This window comes from Rhinolophus hipposideros, assembly GCF_964194185.1.
Source record: "Rhinolophus hipposideros genome assembly, chromosome: 3".
In the NCBI taxonomy this organism is placed as follows: Eukaryota; Metazoa; Chordata; class Mammalia; order Chiroptera; family Rhinolophidae; genus Rhinolophus; species Rhinolophus hipposideros.
In genome coordinates, this window is record NC_138049.1 from 25362520 (window position 1) to 25388029 (window position 25510).

Genomic DNA, 25510 nt, shown 5'->3' on the forward strand with positions numbered 1-25510 from the left:
AAGGCACACTGTTTTTAAGTGGAATGGTTATGTGCTCCAGCATATATACTACCGGGTGCCTTTGTGTCTCTTTGCTGATGAAATCACTGACTATTTAAGCTCTCTCATGGGAAGTAAATATACTGGACAGGCCTCCAATGATTAAAAATATTACAGGCCTGTAGGAACATTTCCATTTAAATTGGAGATGGAGACAGAAAAATTCATCGTAGTACAATGTCTTGTGTTTTGTTTTGGTTTTTTTTGCCTTCTGACACCACAATTCTTTAACAAAGTATGTAGCACTGTGTTAAACATCAAAACTATTTCAAAAATTAAGCTGAAATTCCTTTTTACTTTACTAAAATGTAATTTGAAATCTCTACATTAGCACTTTTAAAATTTAGCCAACAGAGGAATTCAGTAGAAGGTTTAAAATATTTTTCAAAGTCTTCTTTTTCTGTTCTCAACTTATGAGTTAGTTAGTAATTCTTTGTGAGTTTTTCCTAACTACAACGAGAAGATGGGGAAAAGTTTTGGCTACGTTTTAATTCCTTACATGTACATTAATTTTATTCCTTACATGTACATTAATTTTATTCCTTATATGTACATTAATTTTAGTTGTGTTTTTAAAATTTTAAGCAAACTGCACCACTATTATTCCTTCTCTTTACACCACTTTGGTGTATATAAACAAAACACAACACAATGACTTCTTTTCTCCTCATTTCATTACTCATTCATTCAACAATTTATGAGTCCTAGTGTGTGCAGGGTTTTGTGTTAAGCCCCCGAAGCAAGACAGACATGGCCTCCACCCTCTTGGAGCTCCTAGTTTGGTGGGATGGACTGACATTAAAAAAAACACAAAACAACAACAACAAAACACAAATGTAACTGCAATTGACAAGTACTTCAAAAGAGAACAGAGAATGATGTAAGAATGATGTCCTGAGTAAGTGACACTGAGCTGAAATCTGAAGGTTTGATGAGTTAGCCAGGCGGGCAGCAAAGGTATCAGCTTGCCCCTTGTCAGCGAGGAAGGAGCCTGACGCTGTGTGACCGACAGGGCCCATGAGACTTTGGCGGGAAAGGGGACGAGTGTCACACAGACAAGCAGGACCTGATCACACAGGTCTTGCAGGAGAATAAACTCAAAGAAATTATGCAATCCCTGGTGACACAGCTAATGCATGGCAGCCCTAAAGCACAGACTCTACCGGCATCATGTCCAGTACTTTTCCTACTGAAAGATGCTGCTGTTCACTTCTTCTCTAGGCCTGGGCCATGCCAGCAAATCTGGAATCTAGGTGGATCAGGAATTATTCAGGTCATTTTGATTAACATTCTGAAAGTTCAAATGGACCTGGACCAAGTCAGGCCTCCCTGACACTCCTCAAACTACATAGACAATTCCATAAGCCAAAGCCCATGCCAAGACTCCTTTAGCCTCCCAATTTACATTCAAAACCAATATCCTAAGAAAATTACAAATTAGAATAGATCTGGACTCCAATGGCAAGGAGTTCAGAAATTTTCTTTTCTCTCTTCTAATGTATTTTTTTTTAAATATGGACTACTGCATTCTGTCATCTTTCATGCTGTCTCCTCCTAACTTAGGTATCACTGAGCTGATCAGCTCTTTTTGTAACCTCACAGGTTCCCATCCTTTTAAAGTGAGTCCTCCGAGTAAAACAAATGAAATCATGGGCTTAGTATTTTATCATCTGTATCACTTTTGGAGGGGGCTGAAAAATAGAAATTGCAGACAAGCAAAATTCTGTACATTTTGTAAAGAGCTAAACTTTCATTCATCAACTCAAAAGTATTTATTGAGAGCTAATGCTCATTTATTTGCATGATTGGGTTGGAGATCTGTTTTTTGCTGTTGCTTTGTTTTGGGAACTGGCAATAACAAAAATTACATTTAAAACAGAAAAACACTAATTGCCTACTAAATGAAGAATATAAGATTAATTTTCAAGAAATTTCTGAACAATTTTCAAAGATGACTTTTAGAACACTCAATTGCAAATATCAGAAACCGTACAATATTTACAAACTTTCAAGGTTAAATAGGATAAAATTCTAGACTTAAGCTGCTCTACGAAGATGAATTATTTATAATATTTTAATTAAAACTTTAATTAGACCTGCATTTTAGAGGGGCTGACTCCACTTCATCACGATAAACAAAGTACAGAAACCACATACCACAAAGCCTAGATAGAGTACTTTGACAAATTAAAGAAAACCATTAGCTGATGGAAGGCTCGTTTTGGGAGTATTTATGGCTGCGATTCACTGGAATGCAGGATGACTTTCTGAAAAATGACGTATCCCAACAAAAAGAGATAAAGGAAAACTTCCATAGAGTTTGTTTACTGCTTACTGGCACAAAATGAAAAACTATGAAATACTTTTGCAATCAAGTTTCAGACAAGTATCTGACTAGAAAACAAAATGGTCAGAACTCTATCTACTCATGAAACAGTATTATTATCTCAAGGATAACAACAGTCTGTGTGTTATCTGAACTGCAACCAGCACCGAAATGTGGATGGGTACCTAGAGCAAAAGATCACTTCACAGAAGTGTGGACAACAATGGGATCAGAGGAGGTTGCAGTGGAACTTCATTCCACTCCCAAATGTGGAGGAACATTAAACCTACAGCAGCCGCCTGCCTGTGCTTTGGTCATTGACTAGCTACATCCCCAGGAAATACTTAACGTTCTCATCTCTGCAGCTGAGCATTTACGAATAGACCCACTCGGGTTGTTAGGTTGTGGAGTGTCTGCACAGCTTACAAAGAGCTCCTTTATTTAAGTTCTCTCACCACTGGAGGACATATACAGTGATGGGGACACAGGGGAAAAGAAGGTAGACACTGACAAAGGTGGAGAAAGGAAAAAAGACACAGAACAGACTAAATCATTCTGTTTACTTTTCTGGCGACTGGACATGAAAGCTTGGGGAAAAAAATGAGAGGGAAATGTCAGTCTGCAGAAAGAGGAGAAATGAGGGAGCAGACACTCACAATATAGTAGTTTCAGTACCTTCCTTAGGCCCGGCTGCACTCCTGCCTCTGGGGCTCTGAAGGACCCATATCCTGAGAAACAGTCCCCCTTTTTTATTTAAACAAGCTCAAGATAGTTTGTTTCACACACAAGTGTGCACACGTGCACATGCTCTGAAAGATATAGTAGAGAAAGACAAGAGGTTCTGCTGAATTTTAAGATGAAAATAGATTAATAATTATTGTGTGTTTTTTTTCTCTGTATGGTTGATTCCATTAAGTCATATATCTCTAAGAATTCAATATTAGAATATTTATTTAGTGTTGCCACATTCTAGGCTGGGGCTTCAGGACAGATCTCAAGGGTGAATTATTTATCCCTGAGTTCTTAAAGGACAGAGTAAACTAACAACTGACAGGTAATACCCAGTTGATTCTAAATAAACAGGCTTCCTATGTGTGCAAATAGCTAACAGAGGGAAACACTGAGGTTCTGCTCAATTGTCTTCTTAAAAACTATAATTGCACAGATTCGAGTCCACAAATTCTACAAGGCTTATAACAAAGAACATCATCTTCCTGCCCCACCCTCTCAATCTTTAATCTCAGGGGCAATCACTTTAAATTCTTTGAGATGTTTCTTCTGATTTTATTTACTCTCTGTTTCTAAATAATATGCTCAGAAAATTCATTGATTCCTTTCATTTTCAGATACTATCTTCTGACTTCCTACTATGCATTAGAAAATATATACAACAAAATCCACACCGATGCCTTACTGAAACTGCACAACAGAATTTTTAAAAAATTATAATGCAAATTAGCTGACAAACTGCATAAATTTTCTGTTGGAACTAATCACCACAATTCCAAGTTCAAAGCAGTGACTTATATTGCGTTAACCTAAGGCTTAACATTCCTCACTCCTTGTAGGTCTCTCTTCATGTGTTTGTATTAGGTTTGAATTAGACATGGGTTTGCTTTGATTCTTAAAGAAAACTGTTCGTACTAAATAATTCTGAAAATGTTCTGCAATTATAAATCAAGGTACTTAAAATCAAAAGTCTTACAAGTTTCTTTCAATTAGTGTATGTTGTTTCATTTGATAGGAAATTATCTTCATTTTTCACCTGGCATTTAACTTGGCAAAATCATGCTTCACTTCATCAAAAGATCTTTCCAGTATGACAACAATTACAACAAGAATTTTCTAATTTACACAAGTCAAATGGAAAAACTCTTTGGGACAAAAAAAACAACAACATCCAACATACCAACAAACTCAGGAGTGACTGCTCACGTACACAAATACCTTAGCCATTAGGTATAAGAATTGCAAAGAGATTTATCAGTAAATCACATATTACAAATAGTTGTAGAAAAACATAAAAACATTTGTAACTTTAGTTAACAATAAGGATACCAATATAATGGTTCCAAATGTATTAAACATCACAATTTTGCAATCTAGTCAGTACTGACAACCAATAGAAAGGCGAGTTTTCTCCCTGAAAAATACCATTTTCTTATCCCAACAGGAGTTTTCACGCTAAATTCAGTTTTTATTAATGACAGTTTTAAACATAAAGTGAAAACCATATTAAAATATAATTATTTGCAGGCTTTTACAGTCCGAGTAACCAGAGGATATCATCATTTTTCATCTAATTTAAATTCACTTACATTTATAAACAAATTTATTTAGAATATCCATGTCCAGGTGCCAAGGACAAAACAATGAAACAGACAAGTCTAATCCTGTAATCAGGCAATGAGCTTTATTAACACAAATACATTCAGTACTAAAAAATCCTAAGAATTAAACCAATACGTGAATGCCCAGATTCTCATTCTTAAAAAGAAAACTAAAGATGACTACATTAAGTTGCTGTCCTAGATCAGTGGTGAAGTTTGGTGAACCTTTGCCACAAAGCAAAAAACTTGATAAAGTTACAAAGACATTTATATCTAAGCTATCTGAAAGGCACAGAACATTAAACCACTCTTTGATCATTTAAACAATTCATAGTTCTTGCAAATGTTAAAAATTAGTATCATATCATGAGCCACACAATTACTTGTGATTTGATGAACAAATGTAAAGAACTTAAAAGCAGCTATCTTAAAAGATGAGGTAAAATGATCTTTGAAGCTGCACACGAGCTCACGTTCAGCCACTTTTCCTATCTATTTACTTTTACTGACCTTTTTTGTGGGTAAGGGGACTAGGTAAAGTTGAAATTAAAGGTTTATGAGACAGAATACATATTCAGCTATACTATCTGTTTACTTTGTCTGACCTTTTTTTTTTTTTATGGGGAGGAGAAGAAAGAGAAGTATCTGCCCATGGAAATCTCTGTGTTAATAAACATTAGGATCAAAAAGGCCCATCAACCACACCAAAGTTAAGACACTTACTATATATAATGGCAAATCCCATGAGAGTAAAATGTGACAAAGATAAAAATAAAAGGTATTTCTGTACCTGCTCAATATAATAAAGCTATTTATCTTATTTACAATTAAACAATATATTAAATATCACATTTATTACAAGGTATTAGAAGAAACGTTTTCAGTGTCATATTTTATAGAGCAAATACAGCTTACTTTTTTCTCTTACTTTTTTCTTTCTTTTTATTTTAAAAAGTACCAACCCACAGAAAAATTAGAATAACATAATGAACACCCATATACTCTTTATCTAGATTCACCAATTGTTAAAACTTTGCTTTACCTTTTTCTCTGTACACATACATATATAAAATAATATTTTCTGCTGAACCATTTAAAAATAAATTGTAGACATCATCAAACGCATATACTTACTTACAGTAATGTGGTACTAAGTAGAGAGTTTCAGGTACATATATGTGAATGAAAGAAAGAAAGAAACTAAAACGTATTGAGTGCTTGAAATGGGCCAGGCACTATGTGATCAGCCTTGTATATACTGATATTTAGATCTTCTAACACTATGTTTTATGACTGAGGAAACGACAGCTCAGGGAGGTTAAGTGACTTTCTAAGAGATTAAATATAATAATAGCTAGTAATTATATCCAAGATTTTAAACTGCATCGCTTTTTCTTTTACATCGTGCTGCCTTCCTAAGAAATTTTTAACAAGTAGGTAATATGTAATAATTCAGAGGAAAATGTAGATTGAATTGAAGTAGAAGTGGTCACGTGGTTATGGATTTGAATAAAGTGACCCACACATATGCATATATTCAACTTTGTATAGTATCCCCACTGTCTGGTTCATGCTGTACTATATTCACAAGGTACGCCTCCCCCACCTCACCTTGACAGTGCAGTAAGAATTCCCATTCACAAAGCTCCACAGGAGCTTTAAGCAACATGATTATCCTATTCAAGTTACGCTAGGTAAAGGCATGCATCATGACAACCTTCCCTCTCCCTGTGGTACTTATATTTTAAATCAGGAAACATTATCACTATTAATATTCCCATTTCAAATAGCTGCTATTTTTCTGAGCACTTATTATATGCCACGAGTATTTACAGATACTTTCAATGAATCCTCTGAAATAAACAGGTATCATTTCTTGTATTTCACAGCTAGTAAGTGGAGGAGTCAGCCTTTCACCGCAAATCTGACTAACTCAAAGGCCATATAATCACCCCACCACACAATGGATTTCTAAACCATAGAACTTTCTTATGTGTCTCCATAGAGCAAGGCATGGAAGGACAGGGCTGATTCTAGATAACCTCCTACCCCACTTTGTACTTCTCTCTCACCTCCTTATTAATTTTGAATTTTATGAAATTATAATTTATGAGTAGAGATTTAGAAAAAGTTAGCTATTTTATTGTATCTTGCACTTAAATATTCGTTTTGAATGAAACAGTTACCAAGTCTTGATCCTAGATCTATTCTAATCTCTCCCAATAAAATCTTCAAGTTATATAATTTTGAAGTTATATTGTACTTTTCAGAAATACATCCCATGTGTAATGTAGGACTCAAAGTATTTTAATAACAGTAATATAGTTTACTTAATGACAGAGCATCTGATAATGTATTTACTATAGTAACATTGCACATATTTAGATCTCTGACTTTAGAGAGGAACAATAACCTAAAATAGAGAACCAAAAAATACAGAAAAGTGTGTATATGTGACAAACTGCTATTTTTAAGTCTATAAATTTTGTTAAATGAGCAGATTAAAAATTGTATACACAAAAGGAGAATAACATGAAAAAGCAACTAGAAGCTGAAAAGGCATAAAGAAAACACATAAAAAGTGAAAGAAAATTAAAACCATATAAAGTTAAACTTTCTGGGGCCCATAATTCCCCAGGACAGCTCCATACTACACAGAACAGTTCAATAACTGATATAGTGCCAGCAGTGGTCAGAGAGGTTAGAATTTCGTTAAGGAAGACTTAAGACTGTGTTCATAAATTATACCTCAATTTAAAAAGATTAAAAAATGTATGATAAGAACATATGAAATCCTACCCATCAGTAACCTACTTAAAATTCGGGTTAACCTATATAACTTTACTAACCATTGTCATCCCAATAGACTTTAATAAAAATAAATAAAATTAAATAAATAAATAAATAAATAAATTCCGGTTGTATCTTTTTAAATGTTTTTTAATAAAAATGTGTGTGTTTGTGTGTATATGTGTACATATACGTAAATGTATATATGTACATATCTATATATACACACATATATATATATAAAAATTCCAAAAGGTTTGAAAATCCATAATTATTAAGACAAAAGTTACGGCACATAACCTTTTCTGCATCCATCATTGTCAAGACTCACTTATGTGGAATACTTCAATGCTGAAATGATTATAGAGATTATCATTAATGATTATCAAATCACTGATTATCAAATGATTAATAATAATCTCTATAACCATACTGTATGATTATTGTATCTTGGCGATACTGTATTTTGCGATTTAGTCCCTATGGAGAACATGATTACATAATAGGGGAAAGTTATACATATTTAGAAATAAGTACGAGTGCTTACAAGAATTTCCAAGTTATGGTCCAGCATAAAAACACTTGGAAATAGGTGATCTAGGTCAAGTCTAGCTCCATCACACGCCAGCTGTGTGATATGTGCCAGCCGTTCCACCTCTCTTAGTCAACTGTCTTTTGGATAAAATAAGCACAGCCCCACAACAGTGTTGTGTGGATTAAAGGAAATATTTCATGTAAAAATACTTTATAAACTAGACATAGCTAATCAAAAATAAGAAGTTTACTATAAGAACAGATGATGATGGGGAAGAATTTGAAGCATAATGAAGGTCTGTCTCCTCTTAGACCTTCTCCCAGCCAATGTTCCTATTGCCTGAAATCCAATTCAATAGGGGCACTGTCTGAGGAAAGGGAACCAAGTGCTAACTGTAGGGGCTGCTATGGGCCATTGTTGGATTTTATGCCTGGTCCCTGACCTTAAATGCCAGTAGTGTCCCCACCATTGTCACAAAACCAATATGCCCCACTAAGAATTACTGTAGGTTTAACTCAGAATGCAAATTCAATTAGAAAACACATGCATTAAGCCTCAGGTCCTTTTACCTCCATAGAAATCAACGGATGAGAATGTTTTTCTGCAAACTCATGGGGACAATATGAAAGTTCTAGGCACCTAAGATGCACTGAAGGGGAAACATGTTCAGCCAAGGGGCAGAAAGCCACTGAAAGGAGAGGAGGTAGCAAATGCTCAAGGAAAGTTTATCTGGTGTATACCTTTCTGGACATTTTTCAATGAAAATGCATACATATGCACATGTCATAATTACAGAAGCTTTTAAAACGGGGCTCAGCCTCAAAGAGATGGTCTCCTGCCACCATCCATTCTGGCAGTACTAATAATGACAATAGCAGCAAACACTTACATAGCACTATGCGCCAACATGTGTGTATATTAATTCATCTAATCCTGACAACAATTCTATGGGGTAGGTACTATTGCCACCTCCATTTTACAGGTGAGGACATTGAGTCACACAGTTTTAAACTCGTCCAAGTTTGTTCAGCTAGTAAAAGGCAGTCTGGCTCCATAGTCTGTAGCTCTAACTCCTATTACCAATCCACAGGCACCAATCCACAGTCAGTCCACTGTCCATGTATCTTCCACTGTATTTGACTACATGTTTCCCACTACGCCAACACACTGACATGTTCAGGGCTCCTGGAGGTGTGCTTCTATTTCTCTCCAACCCTTCACTTTCATAATTTCCTGAGCAAGATATTCCAAACTATTACAATGGCTGACAGATAACAGATATCCTGTAAATATGCATGAATTTTAAAGCGGAGTACAGCTGTACCACTTTGTAACCAAGAAGTAGCTTAACAGTTGAGTTGAAAACATTAAAGTTGCTGGTACAGGTAGAGAGAGTTTCACATCGTACAAGCTATGGATGAGCACAACTTGATAATATTAGAATTAAAATTCACTTCGTCTTTTTCTTGCCAAAAAATCTTTAAGTCTAAAAAAAATACACTGCTGTTTGGTTTATCATTACCAAAGACCATTGATTAAAACATGTTTCAAAGGTTAGAATATTTATAAAAGTGTCATGAAATTGAAGATTGTTACTCTGAGGCTAAACTGACCATTTTAGCTTTATCGATTTATGAAGTTACAGCTTTAAATACGAGAATTATCTTCTACAATGTGGAAGAGACAAAATGTTGCTCTTCCCAATGAAAAAACATAATTATAGCAGCTTTTACTTTCCTTTGGCTGTCATACACACTGCGTTTGTTGATTTCTGACTGTGTGTATGAAATGATTTACTTGGTAGGAAACCAGAAATAAGCATTCAGAACTCAAATCATGCTTGTGCATGGCTTGCATAGCAAATATGGCTCTGGGGCAAAAAGGAACCTAATGGAGAGTGTATAAGGAGATGAGAATATGCTAAAATCCATGGTGATTACATTCATAGAATAATGGAAATAATTCAGTATGAAATATTTTGGATTTAGTACTATCTTCAGTGAAGTTTAGAAAGAACCACTGTGTATTTCTATAGAGTAGCTTGCTCATCAGCTAAAGGGAATTCTGATATGTTTCATAAAGGTTGGAATTTTTATTCAATTTAAACCATAATAAATAATTTCAAGTGCCATGTTACATATTACTTTTTAGATTTTTGTTACTTATTCAGTAAAATATAATGAGCTACTATACAGATAAATGATGTAAAGCTCTTTCTATTAGATATGATAATATATCCACATAAAATAGAAATATGAAACTTGCATTTCATAACACTAAAATATCCATCTCATCATCAGTTTTGATCTAATACCCACCATATGAATTATTTTTAAATGAAATTTTAAAAGCCTAAAAACTAAACAGAGAAAAATGGGCAAGCAAATGAAAACTTATATTTGAGGAACTGTATTATAAAAACCAGCCACCCAAAATCGGGAGGTGCTATCTGTATAATTATCTGTGCTAATATTAAACAGATTACTGCTGGTCTTAGGTCTTAAATCTTTTTCTTAAAATGGCTTTTTGGCACTAAAAATATCATCAATCCAATGAGATTTAAATTTCTTCAGATGATTAATCTAATCATATCACATGGGGTAAAAGTCTACCAAAAACGTACCTTTTCTGACCTTTCCAATGAGTGATCACCACACACAAATAATGAGAGACTAAATTCACACAAGGCATTAGTACAATTGAAGTCAAATTCTTAACACGTTTTGAAAGTTACAAATATACATCCACAGAATTCATATATTCAAAAATAGGTATATGAAAAGTTTTTTAAATGATTTTGTTTTCCTTGTCTATTTACTTTCCTTTTCATAAAAAAGTCTTTGATGATCTTATACCGAGACACAGTCACTAGCTTCCAGTGACATTTAGTACAAAAGCGAAATAGTAATTTAGTAGGCACAGTGTATGTTAAAATTACAATTTTCTAACTGGAAAAAAATAATGTTGCTTCTGCTTGTGACACAATTTGGTTTAAGTTTTTAACTCCACTTCATATGGAGAAAATATTTACCAATTTTGCAGGGGAAAAAAAAAAAGAATTCCAGGTTTCAGAGATGACATTCCCATTAATTGAGACAGACAATATAGGTAAGTCCAAAAGTCTGCAGAGGGAAGGAAGGAGAGAAACAAAGAGCTCAGGGTGAGGTACCTGTTTGGACACTCAGGCGTCTGTTCCATCCAGCATACAGCTGAAGATGCCACCGGTGGGAGAGGGGGGAGGCAAGGAATTATCACGCAGAAGGGATACGAGAAAGAGTGCTAAGCCAAAAGCTACCCAGTTTAAGGACAGAGGAAGGAGATTCCATGATGAAGCATAAGGAAGGTTCAGAGGAGAAAGAAAAAATTTAAAAAGAACACAGAATCCCCAGGGTAGGAAGTTCCAGGAAGGAAAGTCTGATGTACAGTGTAAAACATAGCAGCAAGGTCCAACAACACAAGGGCTGAGAGAGGGCTGGACTTACTGAGTGAGCTCACAGGTGGCTTCTGCCAGAGTAATTTCAGAAAGAAGTGGGGGCTGAAGCCAGTTGTGCATTTAGGTGATGAACAGACAGCTGTAAATGTCTAGGACTATATGCTTTCAAGAGTCTACCCTGTTTCCCCAAAAATAAGACCTAGCCGGACAATCCGCTCTAATGCATCTTTTGGAGCAAAAATTAATATAAGACCCGGTATTATGTTATATTACATTATATTGTATTGTATTACATCATATTACATTATTATATTATATCTGGTCTTATAGTAAAATAAGACCGGGTCTTATATTAATTTTTGCTCCAAAAAACGCATTAGAGCGGATTGTCCGGCTAGGTCTTATTTTCAGGGAAACATGGCACAAAAATGCCTAAGAGCTGAAAATTAAAAGTAATTTTTAATTAAAATCAATATATAAAAATTAGCATCATTAATTGACAAATGTTATATTAAGCCCATCTGAAAACAATTTCTAGGTTAGGTTTTACAATTTCACAAAAATTCATAAGTAAGCATAACGATTGCCAAGAAATAATCAATAGTAAGTGAGTCACTCATTGCTGATCACTTCAAAAGTATAAAAATCCTGTCAACATAATTAGCCTTATTTAATCAGTGATGTGGATCCATTTTATAGATTCAGATGACATGGGATGAAACCTTCCAAGTAGAGTACCTGGGACTGTAATGGCCTTAAAATGGCCGTGGTGAATAGAAGCTTAAGAGGACTACAAAGCTTGGCTAAGAAGGAAATAGAAATAGATGGAAAAGAGAAGTTAAAGGAAAATACAGGATAAAAGAAGAAGTTACAGGCTGAAAGTTAATAGCGACTTGGAAAATGATGATACAAGAGAGAGAAGAGGTAATTCCATGGAGCAAAATCCTGGAGGAAATAGGACTGTGTGGGATTAAGAGTACCAAAGGCCAAGGGTAGCAGAAGAGCAATGGATGCAGACACAGAGGTACTGATTTAGATACGTTTGCAGGCCTGCAGTGGAAATTGAGATAATTTGTGTGTGAGCCCTATAACTTTTGTAAGAGAGAAATAAGACCTTTTACTGAAAGTGCAGGGAATAGGATTGTTGAGGTGGATTCAGAAGAGAAGCAAAGGTTGGGAATAGTGAAGAATTGCACAGTATTTTCAAGTATGTTCTCTCATGTAATTCTTATAGTCTCCCGAGCTTGTAAGGACAAATATTACTAATTCCACTTTCATATAAAGAACCTGGACTCTTAAGTTATGCAGGAAAACTGCCTATTAGAATGTATTTTCCAACTATATGTTAAATATATTATTTAATTATAATTTTAGTTTTTCAAGTGCTTACAAATAAAGTTCTGATACTTTTGATCACATAGCATGTCATAGAACCATGACCTAAGCCATTTCTCTCCCCAGAAGCACTAAACATCTATCCCATCTCCAGTCCTACTCAGGAGTCAGGAAAGAAGCAAAACCTAATGCTTAAAAGTGGAGATAGCAATAAGACTGTGAGCCTCAAATTGTGATGAATTCTGAGCATGGTTAGGTACCTACAAGATTTTAGAGTAGTGTAGTCTACATTCAAAAGCCCAGTCTTAACAAATTTTCCTGAAACAAATCTACATCTACAAAAGTAAGGCATTTCCCAACTTGGTAGTATTCAGGGATACTTAGATGAAACAGGGAATAGGCAGTAGGATTTAGATCATAATGATAATCCCGAAAAGAAAATACAGGCAGTTACTAGGTCTCCCCCTTTAATCAGAAACAGAATGGTGAAATAGATTTATGATGTCCCTTGATTGATAAGCTCCCAAAATAAGAAAGACTGAATTAAAACTGTTAAAGACACTAAAATGAGATCATCAAGAGAGCAATGCCCCATCTCAGTTGGTTAACTCTCGGGTGATCACAGATGGTCTTTGAAATCCAAGGACTAGATTCTGTATCCAGAAATCCCTTTTGAGCCTGCAAGTGACATTATGTAAGTGAGAAGATGCACAGTTCTCGCTTCATCCTGCTCAGCCTTTCTGGAGGGTCTGACACTACTGGCCATCCATAGTTGGCTGAAATCTTCTCCTGCAGTTTCTGTGACATACAGCATGCTCTGGGGTCTCCTTCCGGTGGGCTGTTCCCTTCTTCCTTCCAACATTAATTCTCTCCCGATGATACTGTCTTTTTGCTCTTCTTATCTAAACTTATCTCCCTTTGATGTATGTGCTCTTGTGGATTGAATTATCAGTAATTGAATGGCCTTCAAGTCCACATTTACAGCCCTAACCTCCAGCCGGTGGTCTAGCTCCACAGTCCCAGTCTGGAAACATTTGGAGAGTGAACAACTGATAAATTCTTGTCTGCCATGTTGCTATTCTTTGACTTCCATACTAAAAATTGTATAATCACTCTTTACTACTTTATAGAGACTATTAAAAAATTCAAAACCTGGTTATGGTATCGTTTTAATTGAGAGCTGGAAACCTCAGTGTGATTATGGTTCCTAGTTTGTCTGCCTGCTTCTATTGGAGTATTGGATCAGTAAAAAAAAAAAAAAAAGTTAGGGCATGTAATTTTTCTCAAGGCATTGTAATTTATTCTATTAGAAGTATAGTCACACAACATTATATAGCTTCTCTCATAACAAATACTCAGAAATAAAGGAGAGAGGATTTCTGGGTAGTTGAGGCAATGAAGTCATATAAATCTAAAATTCTTAGTGTATCATCACAAAAACCAATACAGAACAACAAAAGAAGCAATTAAAACTACACAAAACTTGGCCTTCAACACATCCAAACTTCTAATTACATGTAAAAATAAAAATAAAAACAGGATACCAATGAGCTGTCTCCCACATTCCAGCTGCCAGCCTTTGGGGACAGCAAGGGTAGTTTAGCAAAAACTGAATTGAATGGTGAAGAAAGGAGCAGAGACACAAAGTCTTCATTTATTACAAAATAAAAAACTTCTATAAAAATAAAACGGATAGTAATTCAAACAATTCACCTAACAAAAGATTCACCTCAAGAAAACAACAGAGTAGAAAAAAACTGTAATATAACATTCTAAGCTGAATTAAATATCTTCAAACAAGGATTTGGGGACATAAAACAAAAACTCTTGATCAATGTGGTATAAGTATATCTTTGTCCCTGGTTCCTGGCACACAGCTCCTAAAAATTTCCTGAATGCTAGGCGAGATTTTGTTATTCATAAGGAGCCCCCTTTGAGCACACCTGAGTTTATGCTAATGAGGCGATTTAGGATGGAGCCCCTATATACCCCCAGGAAGGGGCTGGTCACCGGAAAGACCCAGTGCTTAGAGAGTTGGAACTTTCAAGCCCAACCACTGACCTCCAGGGAAGGGGAAGGGGGAACTGAAAATTAAGCGCTATAAAAACTCTTGAACAGTAAGATATGACGAGCTTCAGGGTTGGTGAACACATCCACGTGCTGGCAGGGTGGTTCACCCCAGTTCCATGGGGACAGAAGCTCTGCACTTGGAACTCTTACCGACCTCACCCTATGAACCTCTGCATCTGTCTGTTATCTTCATCCATTGTAATATCTTTGAAAATAGACTGGTAAATGTAAGTAAATGTTTCCCTGAGCTTTGTAAGCCATTCTAACAAATTATCAAATCTAAGGAGGCTCACAGGAACTTCTAATTTATAGTTGGTATGTCAGAAGTGTAGATGACAACCTGGACTTGCCAGCCTTACAATCAGGAATTCAAAAACAAAGAAGGGGACAAAAAAATAGAAAGAAGTTAAATAGAACTGAATGAACACAAGAAGGAAGTAGAAGAAAAAAGGCAAAATCATTTCAGAAAGGAAGACAAAATTACATGGCGCCCAAAATATACATGCTTATGAAAACATAGTAAGGGCACTGAAGACAGCAGAAAAACAACCAAGAGAATGAAAATGAGATAAAGAAAAAAGTAAAAAGTACTAGAGAGAAAGTGTTTAAGACAGGCAAAAGAGATTCAATTTATGTATAATTAGAGTCCCCGTAGAAAATAAAACAATGGATCAGAAACAGTATTTCAAATTATAATACAAAAAAAACTTTTTGGAAATAAAAGAAAACCCAAAGCTACATATTTAAAGAACCCACTGAACCCTTTTACCTATAGCAGGTAAAACTGAAACCACAACAATCAAGAGTCCCCAGGAAAAGGATCAAATAACTTACAAGGACAAGAGAATTAGACAGGCTTCAAAATTCTCAAAAACAGAGAAAACAAGGCCAAAGTAGCATCTTCAAAAACTCCAGAAAATAAATGTAAATTAAGGAGTTTATATTCAGCGAAGCTACTTTCAAGTATCAAGGATATAGAGAAATAGTTTTAAACATTCAAGGACTCCTAATCATCAACCTTTCTTGATGAATCTACTAGAAGAAAAACTTCATCAAACCAAGAGATGACGGGGAAGTTTCAGCAAAAAAATTGATGACGAGCTTTTAATATATTTAGTTATGTACCTAAAAGCAAAACAAGAGTGGAATATCATATGACAATGCTATATGTTGCATATTGTGACAAAGATAAATAAAACAATTTAAAATGTGATTGGAGAAGGGAGAGGAGGAAAAAGGAAAGTAGAAAAAGTGCACTGGCTATATATGCAATAGGTAGGAGTAGGATTTCAGGCAGGAATTTCCACCCATACTCAGGAACTTTTTTCAATTTCCCGTTCCCGAATCCCGAGAAAAGTTTGTCGGGAAATTGGGAATATCGGCTCCTTGAACCCAGGTAGTCAGTAGTATCGGCCATCACTTTGTGGAAACGATTCATCATGGAGAACAGAAAACAGTTTTATCTCGGGATTCAGGAATGGGAAAGCAAAAAAAAATTCCTGAGAACAGGCGGGAATTCTCACCTGGAAACCCTAGGTAGGAGTTAAAATACTAAATACTGTTAAAAACTCACAAACCAGTGACAAATTTTCAAATGTACCCAGTTCATATTTTTTCATATTGGTAAGATAAATACATTATCTTTCATAAAAGTTGCAAAGATGCAAATGCTACTTGGAATTTCACAATGAAACTTAATAAAAAACTACTGTACCTTACAGTAAAATCATAGGAGCAAGAGGCCAGCACTGAAGTGTGAAATGGTGAAAACTACAAAAAACAAAACAGAACAAAAACTTTTTGAAATTAGTTGTAATTATAACATGCTACTTCATATGGTCATTCCCGTGCATATGATAATAAAGTCTAGTCAGGGCTGTCACTTAAAATTACTGTGAGGCTTTCCCCAACCTCACATGTTTTAATTCAAGGCAAAAAACTTCTGGCCTTTTACGTATCATCTACAGGAAAAACATTCATTTTCACATTCTCCATAGAAAATCATCACTCAAGCTTTTTAGAACTTATTTAGAAGAAAGTATTCCCAAAGTGTGGCTATTCTGGAAAAATTAAATACAATTTCATATTGGCTATCCAAAATAGACTTCTACAAAAACAGGGGATTTAAGTATGTGATAGTGCAAATATGAATGTATTATACTTTAACAATTTTATGAATACATATATGATTGCTATAAGCACAGGTATCAAAAAAAAACATTTAAATGTTAAGTAAAATACCTTTAATGAGATATCAACTAATGAGAAATGATATGAAGGACAAAAATCTGAAAATTTAAAGATGGTATCTTTTAGATAAGTAATAAATAACATAGGCTGCCCTTTGCAATCACGTTTCTTTATTATTTTTCTTACCAGTACTTTAATAGTTATAGACACATAATAACTATATTTACAAACTTTCTAGTTTGTAAAATACTTTCACTACATTATCCTGTTTCATTCTCAGAAGCACTGTGAAATGTATATAGAAAATACTTTTCAACTACTAAAAGCTGTGTGCCATTACAAAAACAAAACAAAAAACCCAGGGCACTGTGTCTCATATGTTAACTTATAGCAAATAAAATTGAATATATTAATTTAACTGATATTTAGAACTTTTGAAATAGGAATAAGAATTACCTTATTGAAAAGATCAATAAGGTACTGTTTTACCCTTAATGTAAAAAACAATGTAACGAAACTCAGAGACGTCATTTAATTAAGATGTTTTCCACAGTGACTTAGCAAAACCTACCCTAAATAAACGCCAGGAAACTAAATTATGACACTTATAAGCAGACAAATTTCTTAGAAGCAGTAGAAAAAACTTATCTCATCTTCTGCTGTTTACAGAGTAGAAAATATTCTATACCCCAAACATTTGTAAACATTCATATATATATATATATATATATATATATATATATATATATATATATATATAATCACATTAGGGAAAAGGAAAACATTAACCATTCCTCTATATGAGTTGCAACAAAGTAAAGAGACCTTCCCACTGAATGAAAAATCATGAGGAATAATACTAAAACTAATGAATATAGTTAAAAAATAGTAAAAGGAATAGTAGATTAGAGATGACAGAATGAAAAAAACATTTTTACATTGTCTGATTGTAAATTGGCTACATTGTCTGATTGGCTACATTGTCTCAATTCATTCAAAAATTATGCAAATATTTTACCTGATTTTAGCTTTCAATTTTCATTATCATTAGTTGAGTAACAAAAACATGCATAACAAAGAATCAATAACCCCAACCCCTAAACACCTTTTATATATACTTCATTGATTATATTTACATTTGTATTCTACCTATAAAACGAAAAGATAAAAACTTACTTTCACTCTCCTAATAGCATAGGTGTGGCCAAGAAGTTCAAACACTGGTTGTCGAACATTCCTCAAGTCCCAGCCTCTCAAACTACAGTCAACTGCCCCCGTCACCAGCAAATTCTGAAAACAATTCAGAGAAAAGTAATCTGTGCCAACTTTGCAATTAAGCAGTAGCCAGGCTTTCCTGCTAGGAACAATATCTATTTTCTGACCATTATTTAATCAGAACCCAGGAGTCATTCTTGAGAAGTTACAGGACAAGTATAGAAGGGGATCAAAATACCCATCAAAAAGCCAAAAAGAGTATGACTGGAGCGATAAGGAACTCTATATGCTTTATGTATGTGATGGAACACTACACACAACAGAAAGACGCATAGTCCCAAAGGGCACTGTGGATTTACCAATCCACCGTTAGTAATATTAATAAATACATAAGGGATTAAAAATTATATCTGACACATTAGCCCACCTGTCTCTTCAGCGTGCTCTAAGGTTTTACAAGGCATTAAAAGGCAAAAGTCCTGTTAATTTAGGAATATTCGAAAAGGCAAAGGGTATAAATTAAATCTCTACATGTTTTTCTAAATCTAAAAGAATCATTGTTCCCAACTCTCATAGGCCCTGTCTTAACGTAATATCTAATCATAGCTGAAAATCTGTGCAAATAATGGGAAGTCTCCCATCTAGTCAGGTTGTACAAATTCAGCTATCTACAGACCCAAGTGAACCGAGAGTTCCTGGCTGAACAGGCCAAGCAAGTGTCAGGTTCACACCCAGCACCACCCAAGTCAACCAGAGCAATAATTAATCGTCGGAATGTGTAGGGCTTCAGTATAGGCACATCTGAAGACGTTTCCACGATTTAAAAAATAAAATTTATATTAAAAAAAATGTTAATAAATAAATAAATAATAAAATAAAATAACTAACTAAATAGAAAAAAATAAAAAATAAAATTTGTAAACCATTCTCAAGAGTATATTGACATCTTTTTTATTTTTAAATTTCAAATGTATGACATATAGTCCACAATTTCATTTTCCTATATGGAAAATTCATTTATGATAACAGAGATTTGAACTGTAGTTATCAGCATTGAAATTTTTATTTTGATCAAGTATTACTATTGAATAGGTACTGAATTTTCTTTTTTATTTAAAGAAAAACTGCCAATATAACGTTCTCTTAATTTTCATTAATCAATTTAAAACTGGGGAAAAACAAGGCATACATTTTACCTGTTTGTTACAGTCAACACACCACGTCAAGTATATAAATATACATAAACAGTGTATCAACACATACTTCATCCATTGCTATTTCTAATTCATATGCTCCTGTGGTTAACTGAAGCTTTGCAACAAGTTACAAATGGACACTGCTATCTTACATAAGCAAGAAGCTTGGTTAGGCTTGTAAGATGAATCAAAAATTTTTTAAACTAATGGACTGTTAAAAATCAATCTACAAATAGTTCAGCAACCTGACTAGCAAAGTGAACAAGAATGGAAAGCAAAAGATGATACAAATTGGCAGGCTTAAGAGCAATAAAGAAAAAATTTCCATACATTGTAGAGCAGTTTCCCAAACAAACAAGTAAGGCTTCCCTGCTGAACTTGGAGAATTTTTATTTCTTATTCTGCCTGGTTTATGTGCACTTAAATCGAATTAGTGCTAATGCTGATTGCTCACAATCATCAGTTAGAAATGAAAGGGTCAGAATTAAACTTAATTCTCCATAAACACTACCAAAGTCCACAAAAACAAAGATAAAATAAAATCTAAAACATTTCAACATTAGGAAGGGCTCAGTAGCTCAGGACAGAGTCAGACGAAGTACCTCATTGTATTTACACCAGTCACAACTCAAAATTTCTGCTTGATGTGCTGGAACCACAATTCTGACTCCTGCTGCCTTCACATCCCAAATTCTCAGAGTCTGATCACCTGGCGAAAGAGGAAGATTTGATCACTTTCCATCACACCACTTGGATGTTCAGTGACACATGGTGCTCATGATGATAAACCAAGGGTAAATACACTGCTTTCACTGTTAGGCTACTGCCAGCTCTGTATCATACATGCATATATACTGTTTTTAATTAAAATAATGCATAAGAACTACTGAAAGTGATGAAGTAAAAAAGGTAATGCATCATGAGGATGTTTTTTAGATCTACTCAAGTCCAAAAAATCCGAATCTCGCACTGAGAAAAGCACAGTGGTGACTAAACACACATCCAGTGCATTTTTCTCCAGGAAAAGGCCCTGAAAATCCTCACGTCTAGTAAAGGTAATACCCTGTACCAGCATGTTCTACAAGAAACAAAATGGTCACACTTTTACTGATAAATACAAGCAATCTACCGAGACAAAATGGAGAGTTTTTAAATCTTAGCTTTTATTAAAGTTTACTAGGCCAGCCAGAGGGATATTTTTCTCCTTGGAAAAAACAAGTCGAAAAAAATGTAAGGATTATACTTTGCATTATTACAAAAATGGTTTACATTGCTTAGCTGCACAAAGTCACCCCTGATTAAATGTTTGATATGCTGTTTGCCTTGAATGACCAGATGAATAAAACCCAGACACACCACACACACACACACACACACACACACACCCCTACATCAAAAGTAAATTACGACAATAACTGATCATGGGAGAAAGCTAGTTCATCTTGATGATAAGAATGTGGTCTCTAGGCTGGTGGCAGTCACAGTCTTGAATTTCATTAGTAATTGTGTGACTCTGTACAAGTTATATAATATCTCTGAGACTGATTTCTCATTGCTAAAAAAGAAATAGGATGCCTTCATGCAGGGTTGCACAAGAATTCTGTGTAATAAAGTTTCTGTAAAGCATCTCAAATGGCTGCTAGCACAGGGTAGACAGTTTAATATATACGGTATGTAAAAATACTAAATTTTTAAATTATCCTTTACTTATCTACATATATTTTCCTATATCTCAAATTCTAAATTAGGTCATTTAGCAAAATTTAGCTATTTTAGACAATTTTTTTTTCTGATTTCTTTGGAAGCTGCTTAAGAAAGATAAGAATTAAAATTGTTGGTGGTAATACAATATAGAGGTTAAGATCGGGGGCTTTGGAGTTGCAGAGCTGGGTTCTAACCCAGTTCAATCATTTGGTAGCTGTTCATGTTTAATAAAGTTACTAAATGTCCCTGATTCTCCTTTTCCTTACCTATGATAAGATATCTTCCTTATAAAGTTGTAAGTTGATGTATAAAGTTGAAGTAAGATAAGGTTTAAAAACATAAAATGAGAAAACATACCCATGATTAGAAGTCATTGCCATCCCTATGAATAACATGAATAACAAGCTAATACTTACTGAGTGCTTACAGTGTGCCAGATGCTGGTCTGAGCATTTTATATATGTTAACTTATTTTAAACATCACAAGTGAGGCAGAAATCTTAATACAAAAAGTAATTTTTGTAGTAATTTCCAAATGAGGAAACTGAAGCACATGGAGATGAAGTAAGTTGCTCAAGAAAGCAAGTGATGGAATTAGGACCTGGAACTAGAACCCGGGCAGTCAGGCTCCTGTGCGTCTACAGCCACACTCACGTGCCTCCTCACGTTGCAGGAGAAGCGCCACACAATCAATACTGGCTGATTCTTGAGGAATTATTCTTTTAATTTATACGTTTTTTTCTATAAGTTGGGGGAGAAACATTTAAACACACATACACACATGCGCGCGTGCACACACACACGACTTTCGTATTTACCCCATAGTTGTTTTAGAAATAAAAGTAATGAAACATTGTAGTTGAAACCTCTATTATAGTTCTAATTCCATGCCCCATATCCTGCCCAGAGGCTACCACAATCATGAATTTGGTTTGCATCCCTTTAGTCCGTGTTTTTGTAATACTTTTATTACTTTTCTATGAATCCATAAATATATCCTATTGCTTTTTGTGTGGGATTTTATTTAAAAACACCATCTTACTACCTGACAAAAAGTTGAAAACCACTCTGATAGAGCAAAGTAACTAACATTTTTGGATCTAGTTAAGGATGATAGGCATAAGGAATTATGAGTTTAAAAGAATCAACTGGAAATTAATCAGAATTGGTACAGATTAGAAATTCGAATATCATTAGGGGCCCTAATTAAATCTACTGTCTGTGGTCTAGCCACCAGTCAGTAGAAATTGTTTCAGAATTCTAAATAGCTTAGATAAAATGATATTTCATGGTTCTCCCTAGGCTTCAGAGTACAGTAAGTCCTCACTTAATGGCATCAACAGGTTCTGGGATTTTTAAGTGAAATGACGTATACCAAAACCAATGTAACCACAGGCTAACTGATATAAACAAGAGTTCAGTTCCTATGGTATCTCATCAATGTTGAAATGAAACGACATCATCCAAGGACCTGCTACATAAAGGAGGGTGCTGTGGACATCTCGTGTTTGGGCTGTCCAGCAACACTCTTCTAGGAGCAGTCCTGGCTTCTTGCCATGTGCTTCTAGAAAGACGTATGGTTCAACACAGTTGACCAGCTGCCAGTGGCAGGTCTGCAACTGATAAGAGAAGCTGACCGGCCAGTGGCATGTCCAAGCAAGGCCAGTCACCGTATCTTATTTCCTGTCTTAACCAAGCTGACAGGTCAAAGGGAGGTACTTGAAATTTTTCTGAACTAGAACTGAAAAACTAATGTCAGTTCCTCTCTGATGATAGAATTTACAGGTTATAAAATGGAGGAGCTGCCAGTGGCCATGTGCCTCACTGTATGGAGAAAGCCAGCATGCAGGGTCAAGACAACAAGCAGAGAAAATCTTGTGCACGTTAGAAACAGAGAATGTGTCCTGGGACTGACGGTGCAAGCATCCCTCCCCATTCTGGGGTTGCTTTTCAACAAATTCTACAAAGACCTAAGATAGTTCAAGTTCTTTCATCTGTAGGCAAAGGAGATACCTGATCATCTTGGAGGGAGGGAAATTCATTTGAAGCTTCAGTCTCTAAAAAGTCTAGCCCCAGACAAAACATTTGATTTAGCGTGAGGCTTCCACTAAAACATAGGAAATGCCTAAAGTACACTGGCTTTCCAAGTCTGAAACTATAAAGTCTGCTATAGCTATGACTAACGCAATGTTTAAAGTTCAATGAGCTTTCGTTCACCCTAAAAATCACATTATATGGGTATGTGAATGATTTAAAGTACCGAAACCTTACAATGAATGTTGACTAGGAGATTAAGAACTGTTATTCTAGCAATGATATGAATGAATCTGAAAAAACAATGTTGAGAAAAAGAAACCAGACACAAAAGTATAAAAACAGGCAACATCAATCTATGTTATTAGAAGGCAGCATGGTGGTGGCCCTGGGTGTGTGTGTGTGTGTGTGCGCGCGTGTGTGTGTTTGTGTGTGTGTCGGGGCGGGGGAGCGGGGTGGTGGGGGTGGTGGTAATGTCTCAGAGGATGTGAGGAGGGCCTCTGGAAACGTTGTTTCTTGATCCGGGTGCTAGGATACAGATGTGTTCACTGTAAAAGTTCATCCCCTTCTGTACTGAAGATTATGCACTGTTCTGTCTGTGTATTATACTTCCGTGAAAGATCAAACAACGCCACAACAAAGGCTGCCTGTATGTTTATTCTAAATTTCTCTGGAACAATATTTTGGTTCTTCATCATCATGTTGAGGCGACATTTAAAAAAACAAAAACAAAAACGCACCTTCACTGGTCCCCTCTTGCAGTTAATTAAAAGGGCACAGAACACTGAGAGCTGCTCTGTAGGAGCTAAGGATTCCACTTCCTTGACAGTTGCTCCTGCTGCACACATTTGGCACTTCACCCTCATCACTGTTTTCCACGTAGGAGAGAGACCTTCTGGCCAAATGGCACAATGACTCACTCAACTCTTTGAGCCACTAGGACATCAGTATTTATGTTTTTTAAATCATATTTTCCAGACAACTGGCCTTTCATTGTTAGCCAGACGTTTATCAGGGGCCTGTGATGGTGCCAAAGACTCACCTGAATGACCAGCTTCTCCTATCAGTTATAGACCTGCCACTGGCAGCAGAACAAATAAATTTAAACGTACAATACCGAGGAGAAAGTGCTGGCTGCTGCTAAGTCTCATCTCAAACTGCAAGAGGTAAGAGGAAGTGGGGTTAGGGGAAATGAGTGTAAACACCATGGCTGAAACTGTTAACCGAGTAGCAAAAGGATACGTACTGGGTCCAAATAATCCAATTTAACTGAAATACCAGATGCCTATCAGATGTAATATGACTTTTTTCTTAGAGTAGAAATGAGGTGTGTTTTTTTTTTAATGACTAGATCCCACACATTCAGGCCTGGCTATCATTTATACAATTATGTGGAGTCTGTAATAGTAGTAATTTAGTTTTCATGGTTCAAAAGAAAATTTACTTCAGATTAATCCTCTTTCTGTAAAGAGCTCAAATATGCTTCCCTTCTAGCTCATATAACTTAGAAATATGAATTCTGTACTAATACAACTACCATCAACTAGACAGAAGGCAATGTCCTTCAAGGACTCTGCGATGAAAGGTAAATCTAGGTCTAAACTTCTAAAAACTCCCCCATTTGGTCTGTTTTAACTTAGCTAGTGATAAATGTAGTTCCAGATTTGCAAATACCCTGCAACTTTGAAAGTTTTTTTTTTAAGGAAACTTTTTTTTTTTAAAGGAAACACATTTTAACAGCTCACTGGTCCAGTGCTTGATTTTCATCAAATCCCCTCTGATTTATTTTAAGCCTTGAATGAGCAGCCATTTTAGTGAATATCGGCCCCCTAGAATGTATCCATCTACTTCCATTCCGTGTGTGTGTAGTTTGGGTACCACCCTCCCCATTTCCCATTCCCAACTGCAGGAGCTAAGCGGCCCCGAAGCCAACCAGCACATTGCATGTCCTCTCCCAAGCAAGGGGATTCGTTTAGGAACATCCACATGGACCATTCAGAGCCAATGAGAGAAAATAAAACTTTCCTAGATGTCCGAGAACTTCTCACTTTTTCCTACCGGACAGAAACCAGACAGGATGTGAGGGCTGAAGCTACTGCCATTTTGTTGTCACCTGGTACCTGATACTGAAACCAACGCAACAGAAGACAGAACAAAAGACATGGCAAGAATATCCTGGGAGCCAGGTATCCAGCCATCCTTATAAAGCTAGCTCTAATTCTGGGCTTGTAAACTATGTCAGCAAATCAATTATCTTCTGCCTGAAAGCAGTTTGGGTCCGAATTTCTTTAATTTCAACTAAAGAAGTCCTGG

General features: G+C 35.5%; 1 protein-coding gene across 1 annotated transcript in view; it reads right to left on the reverse strand.

The window, feature by feature from the left end:
- The window catches only part of PEX7 (peroxisomal biogenesis factor 7), a 74302-nt gene that overhangs the window by 24175 nt on the left and 24617 nt on the right, over positions 1-25510 (reverse strand). The window contains exons 6-8 of the mRNA XM_081039642.1: positions 20062-20168; positions 18225-18338; positions 16573-16628 (exon numbers count right to left, since the gene is read on the reverse strand). Of these exons, the coding sequence (XP_080895768.1) occupies positions 16573-16628; positions 18225-18338; positions 20062-20168 (277 nt within the window). The remainder of the gene's footprint in view (positions 1-16572; positions 16629-18224; positions 18339-20061; positions 20169-25510) is intronic.